Source organism: Rhododendron vialii, chromosome 2a, assembly GCF_030253575.1.
Source record: "Rhododendron vialii isolate Sample 1 chromosome 2a, ASM3025357v1".
Classification (NCBI taxonomy): Eukaryota; Viridiplantae; Streptophyta; class Magnoliopsida; order Ericales; family Ericaceae; genus Rhododendron; species Rhododendron vialii.
In genome coordinates this window covers 19,741,900-19,755,299 of record NC_080558.1, presented here as the reverse complement: position 1 = coordinate 19,755,299, position 13,400 = coordinate 19,741,900, and the positions used below count along the sequence as shown (strand labels likewise).

The following is a 13,400-nucleotide window of genomic DNA, read 5'->3' as shown; positions in this document are numbered from 1 at the left end:
AAATTGATATCTAAAACAACACATATATACTAGGTCCTAAAAATAAGTGAAACCCTATTTTTTTGATATTTTTGGTGGGCTTAAGGCCCATGCCTCTTGGGCCTTAGCCCAAAGCCGGCAGTCTGCCTACACGTATCAGAACTGTCAATGGCCCAGAAAATGTCAAAAAAATGTCCAGTATCAGAAACCTCCATACCCTTTGACATTTTTGGTTGGTCTGATTTGATTGATACGTAATTCTACCTTTAACGAAAGCCCAGTATCAGAAACCTCCATACCTATTGAAATGTCCATTGCGATTCTGCGTGTCATTTTGAATGGCTTATATTTCTCGACGTATGTTATATTTTATATTTTTAAGATCATTGATTTATATTGCATATTTTTAGTAATATAATTTGAGATATATAAGCAAATAAAAATGGCATGCAAAATCCTAATGGACATTTATAGGGACGGAGGGAGTATGAACAAAGAAACTTAATCGATTAATTATTTGATTGAATACAGAGTGAAAAGAAAATAGCAACGAAACATCAAAATCATCCATTAGCTTGACTTTCATGAAGTAAAGTCAGACCTCTCTTACTAGATACCAGTAGCGGATACTACAACATTGACCACTCCCTCTCTCTCTCTCTCTCTCTCTCTCTGCAATTTCCAGCGGGTGGGGGCAATGTTGAGGTTGTCAAAATTCTTAAAATGTCAATAACACGCGGTGCCGGTACAAATATCTCTCCAAGTACAAGCAAGTCCACCCTCGAATTTTCCAAGTAATTACTTCATTGCTATTCTTTTGTTGGAAAAAAAAAAAAATGAAAAAGTCAATCACTCACACGCTATTAAGGCTAACTGATCTGCATCGAAAAATGAAACAAGTTTAATCTAACGATCTGATTTTGAGATTGTAATCCCGACATCGGTATAATACTATTTCTGGGTTTTGATATACTGTAATAAAATAAATAAATCAAAAGATGAAATTTATTTTAGAACCAATAGATGGACTTGCTATAATGGGTAGAGAGAAACTTATTTATGGAGCCACTACAAAATGGCTCTTTACGAAGCTGAGCGATCTCAGCCATCCATTTCGGCATTGGACTGTCCAGATTAAAAACAATCTATACACCGTTAATAAATAAATCTATTACCGTTAATAGATTGTTATTAATTCGAATCATCCAAAATACTTTTGAACCGCTGAAATGGAGCTCCATAAACACTTGTTTATCACTGTTCTATAAACAAGATTTTCTCTAATGGGTACGGTAATTTGGAAGTGTTATCATTACTTTGCAATTGCTGAGCCAGAAAAAAAAGAAAAAAGAAAGAGTGTTTACTCCACTACTTTGCTTTTACTACTAATTTTCTTGCTTTCCAAACAAGCTAGGTTGCCCCCAATACAAGCTCAACACGTATTGGAATTCACGCACCATGCAACGGAACACGCGGCAAATCTAATTGGTACGAACTTTCACTACCATAAAAGAAACACTACTGTGCGTACGCTTACTTTACCCAATGTACCAGATCCAATGCAACCCCATGCATGTTGTAAATTCCGGCTCTGCTACAAGTGGCGTGATAGTCAAGTGATAAACACAAAATAGTTTTTTCGAAAGGATATTTTTAAACTTCGTTAACTGCAACTAACGAATTTACTTCGTGAGGTTGAGAAAAAAATAATCTTGGCTCGGCTGCTTGCCTCCGCCCAATATATGATTGTATATATAGATAATGCCATGACTCTCTTGATATATCCATGAAAAAAGAATATGATCATCTAACGCGTTTGAAGGATTAAACACTATAGCACCGTCGAGAGAATGACCAATTTCAAACTCTTTTACTCTTTTGGTCTGTACCGTCAGAAACAAGTACTTCGTATTTTCTTATTAGCCACTTGAAAACTTCCTTGACAAACAATGTCAATATCCCAAACCATACATATTTAAATACGAATATGCCTGTGCATTCGGATCCCCACGTACAACAAACAACATTCTAGAGAGAGAGAGAGAGAGAGAGAGAGAGAGAGAGAGAGAGAAAGAGAACGCATGGAACGTTCATCATCAACAGCCAAGAACTTGTGCGGACAAATTTTCCGGTACAGGAAACCAGTACTGGAGTCCAAGCATTGCGATGTGTTTATCAGCCATCGGCGGATCGATACATACAGAAACGTTGCAGGGCTTCTGTACGATCACTTGTCCAGGCTAAATTTTAGACCGTTCTTGGATAGCAAGTCCATGAAGCCTGGGGACAAGTTGTTCGAGAAAATAGATGCGGCGATACGTGATTGTCGGGTATGTATCGCGGTGGCCTTGAACCTTTTGTCGTAGGAAAGCTTGAACCTTTTGTTGCGGGCCCTGTTCAGTTGCCCGAGAAAATAAAAAAATGTGGATCGGAGCATTGAAAAATTTAGAATCTCCGACACATAGCCTTATTTATCTTTCTAGGATTATTAGTCTGTCCCATATACCTTTATTTCATTTGGTTCTTTTAATGTCGTCAGAATTTTCCTTCACTGAAGCACAAGATCATTTCCTGGAAATCTTATTTCTCAGCTAGTTCTATCCATAGTCATAGACTCATAAAACTATATCAGTTTTCTTCTAAAAATCTTTGGCAAGTAATCAACTACACCAAAAAAAAGAAGAAGAAAAGACCGTTAATCACCAACTCATTTAAAAGTTTGCTGATAAAAAAACTCATTTAAATTTTAAGCTGTAAAGAGAGCGATAATTTTATTATTTAAGTATATTCTCAATTTTATGAGATGCTCTACATATCCATAATTTACCAGATACAATAATGCTTTTCTACTACGAAAAAATAGCTAAAAAATAATAATGAATACACTTTTGAAAATTTTGTAATATGTACGATAGTAGAACACATGGACAGCTCTGAGCTATAGATATATAAGGAAAACATTAGATTAATTTACTTCAATAGGAAAGTAATGCACATTTAAATTACATTAATTTTTTTACGCAAAGTTATTGACAACTGAATGGAGTGGATTATTATTATTTTTTTTTTTGGGGTCAATCGAAAATTCATTAAAGATTAAAAAACAAGAAGAGTCCACATCAGGAGTACTAACGAGTACGAGAGCATATTACAGATAAACAATAAACTTAATCTAGAATCTACCTAATATTGAGGCTGTCCCTAATCAAGAACTCCCTAATGGTTATGGAAGCATCCGCTATAACGATCAGTGCATCATTTTGTTCATCAGCCCCCAAGTGATCAAGGTGATCTGCACATTAGTTAGCCTCTCGATAGATATGGGCCAAACGAGTTCCCATTCGAGTGAGTGGCATCTCTAATGATTGTGCTCTAGGATGATTCCCTGGATTTCAATTAGTGAATGGAGTCGATCTATAACAATGCCTATATTCCTATAATTTGTTCCTTTTTTCACCATTTGGCCAGTTATTTTAACAAAATTTCCTTTTTTCGCCCAATAAAAAGGTAGGAATCGTGGTGTTTTCTCCAAATTACTGCGACTCCTATTTTTGCCTGCACGAGTTGCACATGATGATGGAGTGCAGGAAGAAGGTTTTACCGATTTTCGTTAACGTGAAACCCTCAGAGCTTAGGGTTTTGGATTGTGGAAGCTGCCCAACAGAAGAACTATTTAGGTTGAGAGAGGCTATTGAGGAGGCCAAGAACACTGTTGGATTGACATTTGACACTTCAAATGGGTGAGCACCATAATTTAATTCCCATCTTACTCCGTCTTTTTTTAATTTTGTCACACTGTGAGGACTTTTAAGCTATTTTTATACAGGTATAATGTAATCATTCAAATGATCATAAAGTACGAATTTATTATCCGCGCGCAAAAATACGTTTGAGTCATTTTAGTTCTCAACGTTTTGATTTTTGAAAAAATTTACATCTTTAGTTTCTTTTGCAGCATTTTTGGGGATTCATACAGTTTGATATTGGCTAGAGACTGAAGGATATAAAGGCTCAAAGCACCTGTTTTAATGACAACTTAACAAGTTTTTGTTGGTTTCATTTATGTACTTTTAATTGTTTTATGTGGGGGAGAAACTCATTTACGGTGGAGCAGTGAATAAGTTTTTCACAGCTCCGCACAATCTCGTCTGTCCATTCGTACAATCAATGGTTGAGATTGCTTTTCAATTTCGATCAATAACAATTAATTAATTTTTACATGTTAAAATTGATTTCCAATCCAGACCGTTCAAAAACACTTTGGGCACGCGCGATTGAACCTTCGTAAACTTAGTTTACGAGTTTACGGAAAGCTCTATAAAGAAATTACTCTGTTTATCTTGGGGCTGTACTATTAACTGTATTCTCATTATACATTGGAATATGTGATGTGCTCTCTTTTTCAAAAATCTATATTATAAAATAGAACGATTTTTCAAAAAAATGTTTATGCATACAAATAAAGTAACATCTATGATCGTCCGATTATGTTTTCATGTTAAGTTGTACCCGTTAGATCATTTATTTTTAAAAAGATATAGAGAATATTTTCTTAATAAATCTATCCCTATTTTCTCACTTTTTAGGTAATCTATCTCTATTTAAATGTTTCTTTTTATGGCGGGTAGTTTTTAAGTTGGGACAATATTGCCGCCCCAAGGCATGGGCATCCGCTATAAGGAGATAAATATAATTGGACATGGGACGGTATGGGGAGGGGTAATATCGACATATCGGGATGAGATAGGAATACTCTGATCCATACCCGTTTATTCCTATATATTTAATTATCTGGGTCACATTTTTATAGAAGTGTTAAAAAAGTCCCAATTTCTATCTAAATGGTCCAATTTCGGAATGCAAATTTTAAAATAATAAAAGCGATAATATGGTGACAACATTTGGGTATTAAATTTTGGATGCCGGCCATGTGATGTGTGTCACTATTACATTGGTAAAATATGTTTCACTATTACATGACAAATAAAGAACATTCTATTAACGCATTGGTAACACATTACGTGGTACTCAAATATAATCACCAAAGTATTAGTGAAATACTCCCTCCATCTCATTTTGTTTGTCCATTTTTGTTATTTGTGCCGTCCTTTAAACGCTTATATGTCTCAATCTATAATATTTTTTATAATTTTAAAAACATTGTATTATAGAGGTAATCAATAAATATCAAATAACATCCATATTATATATTTTTAGAAATTCATATTGAAAAATATAAGTGATTGAAAATTGACATTAACATAAAAAAAGACAAACAAAACGAGACGGAGAAAGCAGCGATCTTTCGATATGAATTTAAACGAATGACGGTGACATGGTCCATCCATCTTTATTCCCAAAGCATACAATGAATTTAAACGAATGACGGTGACATGTTGCATCCATCTTTATTCCCGAAAGCATATAATTTGGTGTCACTTTTTCTATTTTTGTCATTTCTCCCTTTACTATATATATATATATATATATATATATATATATATATATATATATATATATATATATCTTCCCTGTCTTTTCTCAACACTATCATTACAATGGTAGGGACAAGATTGATAGAGCTGAAATTTGGAGGACTAAAAAGACGCTCATCGATCTTACATCTATACAACCTAGAAATATCTCTATGTAAGAAAGTTCAATAATATGCATTGACTACGGCGCATGAAAATTGGACGGTCCAGTTTGGAGATTATTATATATATATATATATATATCTTCCCTGTCTTTTCTCAACACTATCATTACAATGGTAGGGACAAGATTGATAGAGCTGAAATTTGGAGGACTAAAAAGACGCTCATCGATCTTACATCTATACAACCTAGAAATATCTCTATGTAAGAAAGTTCAATAATATGCATTGACTACGGCGCATGAAAATTGGACGGTCCAGTTTGGAGATTTTGAGTTCAATACGGGCCGTGTTCGATGTAGAGCTCGTCGAGGAAATAAAACCTTTCTTTGGGATCCATTACCGTAAAGATACCTATGTTTTTATCATGGGATGATTGATATTCATATCGACGTTAATTTTTTGACATAATTTTATTTTTTGACGACTTCTAAAAAATGAGTGGTCTTTGTCATCAAAATGCATCCATAACACTATAACAGACCAACGAGTTAAATCAACACAGCTAGTCCGGTGTATTTTATTAATTTTAAAAAGAATTCTTGGAGACGGGCTGGACCCAATTTCCAGAAATGAACAATATATAGTAAGCCCATTATTGTAAAGACTTAGTATTTGATAGTGATGTGATGTGATGTGTATGCAGGGATTGGTCGGAACTGCTAAAGAATACCTCGGACGCGGTTACGCAAAACTTGCTACAAGTTGAAGGAGAGAGAATAGGCAGGAAGCAGAAGTACATAGGCTATTGATGAATATTTTCACATGATCATTGATTGCGATTGAGTGCTGTAAAGTATATTCACTGCTCTGTTGGAATAAAGTTTTTCTCATCTCATTATACATGCGGTGATGTTCTCTTTTTCAAAAATAGAGAGATACTCCTAAATATAATCAGACATAGGTGATAGGACGCTATGGGGAGGGGTAATATCGACATATCGGGATGAGACAGGAATACTCTGATCCATATCCGTTTATTCCTATAAATTTATCTGGGTCACATTTTTATAGAAGTGTTAAAAAAAATCCCAATTTCTATCTGAATGGTCCAATTTCGGAATGTAAATTTTAAAATAATAACAGCAATGATATGGTGACCATATTTGGAGATTAAATTTTGGATGCCGGCTATGTGATGTGTGTCACTATTACATTGGTAAAATGTGTTTCACTTCATGACAAATGAAGAACATTATATTAATGCATTGGTAACATATTACATTACATGGTACTCAAATATGATTACCAAAATATTATCGAAATTTTAGGTTCAACTCCATTGCGCTGCGAAAAAACACTTGGGGCCACCCATGCTTAAAAACCCTTTGGATTAGCAAAAGCTAGTAGAGGCCATAGAAATTTATTACAGGGGTACGTGTAAGCTCTTTATTACAATTTCTTTAATTAGAGGAGACCTAGTGGGGGAATGACTTTCTATTTTCTGGACCTAGAGATAAAAATCCCTTTTTACTTCCGCCAATCGAAGATGAACTCTACGTACCCTAACAAGCCCTTTTTTTTTTTTTTGATAGGCAAGAGTAACATTTTATTAAGGAAAGGGGAAGGGGAATCAAACCAAAAGTTAGAATACAGCCAAATGGGAACAAGCCCATATATAACACCCAAAGGCCAAAAAGCCTAAATACAATTATGACAGCCCATAAATTGCCCAAAGGGGATAAAGCCCCTAGTAAACAAAACACCAAAAGCCCGGATAAAATATTGTTGCCCGGCCCAAAGAAACCCAAAACCCTAACACTAAACACTGTACAAATTCGTAACTAGTCATCCGCCATGCCGCCACCCCTCTAACTGGCCACGACCACACCGCCGGCCACCCCATCCAGCCAACCACCGAGCTAGTGCCAAACGCCAACACCACTGAACATAACCGCCGTTAGAGAGTTTTGTTGCTTGGGCCAAAAAAGTAGTCAAGTTCTAACATCGCAGCTCCAGAAATTCTGATAAGGGTGTTCAAAAATTTCTACTGAATCGCAGCTCCAAAAGTTTTGATAAGGGCGTTCATAAATTTCTACTGCCTCTAGAAATGACAACTATATATACATAAAAACTTATCTATTACTTGGGTTGTATACTTTGGATTGATTTGTTGGCTAAATTTTGGGTTGAATGTTCAAATATTTTCGATAGAGTACTCACATTTTTTTGGGTAAAAAAACTTTGGGGTGTTCAAGTGACCACCCTTAACTACGGGTGGAGCCACCACTACTAATATCGGATCTAGATGTATGGACATAAAAAGTGGAGGGCCCATGCAGTTGTTTCAATTGACTATTCAACGGTAACAGCCATTTTGGATTCAGCATAGAAATTCATTCAAGTTTTCTTTCGGTCAACAAATAATAGTTATTCTTAAATCAGGCTTCCAATTTCGCAACTATTTCATGGAAGGATCGTTCATATTGACAGAGAACGGATGCGACGTCCGTCACTTGTGATTCCACGTGCATGGATCGCACGAGCTCCTCTACTAGTGACTTGTGATTCCACGTGCATGGATCGCACGAGCTCCTCTACTAGTGACTATATATATACGTGGCCGTGACTATACATATACGTGGCCATGACTCATATACGGGGCCGGCCCAAGCCCAGTGCCGGCCCCGACATTTGGGTTGCCCAAGCCCGATCTTTCGCTTGGTTGCCCACTCGAAAATTATAATCGCAAGGAAGATTTGCAGAGAACCACGCAAGGAAAAATGCGTTTGGGCTCATTCCAGGTCTCACAAAAATCTAGAAAAATATCCAAAATTTTTTGAATATTATTTTATGGGGCCCTGTAAAAAATCGGTTCCAAGGGATATCGATCGGTAAGTATTACTTTTGGATTTGTTGGGGCGAAACTGCTCAATTCGCCTATATGAATTCAAAAGTAACACTTACTAATGTCCGTTGGAGCTGATTTTTTACAGGCCCCATAAAATAATATTAAAAAATTTATGGATATTTTTTTAAATTTTTGTGGGACCTAGAATGGGTCCAAAAGAGTTTTTCCTTATGTGGTTGTCTGTAAATCTTTATTGCGAATAACAGGGCTCGTTGTCTACTAGTGTTAAGTATAAAAAAAAAAAGACATACAAGCAACAACAAAAAAAAGGACAAAAACAAGATTATATTGTTCATTTAGCTTGAATTACATCATCCATCCCTTCTTGTTTTGGCTATAGCGTCCATTTTCTTTTTTTCTTTTTATCTGATAGCCCTCATAATTTTCTCTCTTAATAATTTGCCTTCCTAATTTTTTTTATCTGTTATTTACCCCAGGTATGTAAAAACCTCTCTTTTACCCTCCTAATTTTCTCAAGTATCATAATTTTTTAAAGTAGGTGGAAACCATACATATTTACTTTTTTTAAAAAAATTGTACAAATTTTTTTGGATGATGCTCCTAAATATATTTTTTGCTGAATTTCTATTTTTTTTTTTTGTATACATACAATTTTTTTTTTTGTTGTCCCTTGCCGGGGGTTGCCCGAGCCGGCAGGCTTGCGGGGCTTACCCATGGCCAGCCCTGCCCAAGCCCAAGGCCCAAGAGGGGGCCTCGGGTATCCAAAAAAATTTAAATTTTAGGGATACTCTAATATTATTTGTAAATTAGTATATATATTATTTGTTTGTTTTATAACACAAATCTCTTTGTTGACGCAGTGCTAAATTGATTTTAGTCCATGTGGAGTGTCCGAGTTTTAGTTTTTTTGGGTAGCTTTTTCTTTTGAAATATTTTTCCCAAAAAATAAAGCTATTGTAACTACTAGGTTTCGAAACCAAGTCAAGTAGAATTCAAGCTAACCAATTTGACCGTTGGTGACAAAACAATTAACATGCATTAATTATAAAGTCTAAAGTAGTTATAATGTAAAGAAACATTTATATATATCATTGTTGTTTAATTCTAAAAATACGTAGAGCACCATCCCATAATTTAGTCTTGAGCATCCAAATCTCTGGGCCGGCCCTGCTGATATATATTAGTTCGTCTCCCGTAAGTACCACCTCATTTTAATAAAATGCGGACCTTCTTTTCCCGATTGAATTTCGATGATCCGAGCCGCTCAATGTGTTCAAAATGTGATTTTAAAGATACTCGCAAGAAATCAGCAAAAAAAATGATCGGGAAGGGCTTCATCCGAGCAGTTTTTGTTTGTTTTTTATCGAACGATTTAAACAAAAATTGCTTAGATGAAGCCCTTCCCAGTCATTATTTATGCCGATTTCTCGCGAGTACCCTTAAAATCACGTTCTGAACACATTAAGCGGCTCGGATCATCGAAATTCGATCGGGAAATGGAAGAAATGAGGAGGTCCGCATTTTAATTAAAATGCGGACTCCTTCATTTGAGACTGACTGTATATGAATATATATATATATATATATATATATATATTTATATATACACTTTATATCCAATGAGGGATCCCGCACGGGCTTATCGTGCGGGACTCCCATTTTCCGATCGAATTGCGACGAGCCGCTCAATATGTTCAGAACGTGATTTTAAGGGTACCCGCGAGAAATTAAAAAAAAAATGATTGGGAAGGGCTTGATCCGAGCAGTTTTTTACTGAACCGTTCAATAAAAAACTGTTTGGATCAAGCTCTTCCCGATCATTTTTTTTGCTGATTTCTCAGGGGTACCCTTAAAATCACGTTCTGATCACTTTGAGCGGCTCGGATCGTCGCAATTTGATCGGAAAAAGGGAGTCCCGCACGGTAAGCCCGTGCAGGATCCCTTAGGGGAACCGGACTCATATATATATATATAGACACACACGAAAATAAGAATATGTTCATCTAATTACGCGTTTGAAAGGATTTAACACAATAGCACCACCTAGGGAGTAAGCAATTACGAAACCTTTTAATTACTCCTTTGATCTACAACCGTAAACAATTACCCCGTACTTTCTTAGCTACTACGGTCCAACGTTCTTCTTCATTGCCACTTGAATTCCTTGAAAAATCAATGTTTGACATCCAAAACCATACAGTATATATAATATATAGTAGTATAAACATTGGTCGTACATTCCTCAAGTACAACAGACACATTCTAGGCTCTAGAGAGAGAGAGAGAGAGAGAAGGCATGCAACGTTCATCATCAACAGCCAAGAACTTGTGCCGACAAATTTTCCGGGACGGGAAACCACTGGAGTACTCCAAGCACTGCGACGTGTTTATCAGCCATCGGCGGATCGATACGTACAGGAACGTTGCGGGGCTTTTGTACGATCACTTGTCCAGGCTGAATTTGAGACCGTTCTTGGATAGCAAGTCCATGAAGCCGGGGGACAAGTTGTTTGAGAAAATAGATGCGGCGATACGTGATTGTCAGGTATATATCGCGTTGGCTTGAACCTAAAAATTTAGGATAACAAAACTCATTTAAACACAGATGGTGCTTAACCAACTCATTTAAGAGCATATTTAAACACAAATGGTGCTTAACCAACTCATTTTCAGTGGTCTTGGGTGGCTTATGCCGGTGTGCCCTTATTCCGTTTAATTTTTGTAATCGTTTATAAAGATTATAATAAAATCTTTTTGCTGTTGCAAAAAAAACAAAAAAAGAGCATTGTGCCATGGGATCTCTAATGATTGTGCTCTGGGGATAACTCCCTGGATTTCCATCAGTGCATGGACTAGATCCATAACAATTCTTACTCCTAACATTTGTTCCTTTTTTCACCATTTTTTCAGTTTTTTGTGTATCAACAAAATTTTTCCTTTTTCGCCATTAAAAAGGTAGGGATCGCGGTGTTCTCTCCGAATTACTGCGGCTCCTATTTTTGTTTGCACGAGTTGCACATGATGATGGAGTGGAAGAAGAAGGTTATACCGATTTTCGTTGACATGAAACCCTCAGAGCTTAGGGTTTTGGATCGTGGAAGCTGCCCAGCAGAAGAACTATTTAGGTTTAGAGAGGTTATTGAGGAGGCCAAGAACACTGTTGGATTGACATTTGACACTTCAAATGGGTGAGCACCATATATAATTTCCGATGTTACTCCATCTTTTTTAATTTTGTCACACTGTGAGGACTATTAAGGTTTGTTTATATTGGTATATAATGTAATCATTTAATTTAAAAGCTTCCGCAAATATGCTGGTCGATAAAAAATCAACCAATTTTACTTTAGAATACATTTATCTCTAGGAAATATTGACTCAATTAGTAGGACTCAGGCCCCGTTTCAGTTTCTTTAAAAATGAACTTTTAGAAAAGGAAGGTAATTTCAAGCTCAAAAATCATATGTTTACGCAAATAATTTTCTACTAATATGGATTTTGTTTGATAGATCTCATTGAGATTTTTTAAACGGTGCAAAAAAAATTAAAAAAATATTTTTCATTTTCATTATATTTGAGCTTGAAATTACCTTCTTTTTGAAAAAGAAAGCGGAACAGCACCTCATGCATTATTGTAAAGATACCAACGTTTCTATGGGATGATCGATATTCAATTGATGTGAATTATTTTTTTTTGATAGGCAACAAAATTTTATTAAAACTCGACAAAGGGTATATCGAGGAAGACCAAATATTAGCCCCATGGATTGAAGCATAATATGAGGCCAAAAGAGGCAAAAGAAGGGAAAAGATACATCCAATGAAACATTGAATTGGTCCGAACTTGATACCACAACTCCAAGTCTGAACTTGAAACCGAATGCCCAATCATTTGAAAGGTATCACACTACAGCAGCAGCAGCACGTAGCTTGCAGCAACGCTTCAGCAGCAGCACAGTTCGAAACTAACAGACCCGCAGACTCAAGACACCACCACAGCCCCACCCAGAGAAGCCAAACCCGGACAGTCCAACAAACAAAGCCCAAGAGAGCCCTTATACCTTCAACATATTATTCTAATTTTTTAACGACTTCTATAAAAGGAGTGGTTTTTATTGTCAAAGTCGATCCATAACAGATCCAAAATCAACACACCTAAACCGGTCTATTTTATCAAGTTTAAAAGAATATTTGAAGATCCGTTATTTTAAAGACTCATTGAGTGATGCGTTGTGTGTGCAGGAATTGGTCGGAACTGCTGAAGGATACTTCAAACGCCGTTATGGAAAACCTGCTACAGGTTGAAGGAGAGATAATAGGCAGGAAGCAAAAGTACATAGACTACTGAAGAATATATTTACATGATCAGTGACATAGTTTTTAGAAGAACTTAATTTAAATAGTAAGACTTTATGTATATTTAGGAGATGTGAAATTCTTTTATTTGTTTTTTTTTTTGTTGTTCTTAAACCTTTGTTCATTTTGTTATTTGATTATTTAATTTATTATTTGTTGTTCATTTTGTTTTTTCTAGCTTGCAACCTACGAAAAGTAAATTTTAATGACTATCTCTCACACTTAAACAACAACAACAACAACAACAACAAATGATTGCCAAAAAGTCAACGTTGAATTAGGCCAGAAAAGTCAAAGTTGAATTTGGCCAGCAATAACTTACCTTGAAACTACATTGCTTATTACTTGAAGAATACATTGCTCCAGCACTATTGCAATAAGAGATCGACCAGCACAATTTTACGTAATTGAATTTATCTAGCTATTTCCTATACTTCGGAGTGAATATGCGAGATATTTAAAAAGTCTAATTGTTGTTGGTGCTTGAAACCTTGGTTTGGAGTTTTTATTATTATTATTATTATAAAAATCCACAAAACAAAATAGGGAGACTTAAATAATCATCCTCATACCCCAATTGACTTATGTTTACATCCT

At 35.8% G+C, this 13,400-nt stretch overlaps 1 protein-coding gene across 1 annotated transcript; it reads left to right on the top strand.

Annotated features, from left to right (window-relative positions):
• The first annotated feature begins 2,054 nt into the window (after positions 1-2,054).
• Positions 2,055-6,387, top strand: LOC131317284 (probable 2' cyclic ADP-D-ribose synthase BdTIR). Its single transcript, XM_058346843.1, has 3 exons — positions 2,055-2,309; positions 3,487-3,719; positions 6,282-6,387. Exons 1-3 carry the CDS (start codon positions 2,061-2,063, stop codon positions 6,385-6,387), a joined length of 588 nt encoding a protein of 195 aa, XP_058202826.1. The 5' UTR covers positions 2,055-2,060.
• Positions 6,388-13,400: the final 7,013 nt, after the last annotated feature.

Bases quoted from the DNA above. Each gene is read 5' to 3' on its own strand.
- LOC131317284 (XM_058346843.1), top strand. From the start codon at position 2,061: ATGGAACGTTCATCATCAACAGCCAAGAACTTGTGCGGACAAATTTTC. The intron at 2,310-3,486 runs GTATGTATCGCG...CCCAATAAAAAG, and splicing joins CGGCGATACGTGATTGTCGG to GTAGGAATCGTGGTGTTTTC. The intron at 3,720-6,281 runs GTGAGCACCATA...ATGTGTATGCAG, and splicing joins ACATTTGACACTTCAAATGG to GGATTGGTCGGAACTGCTAA.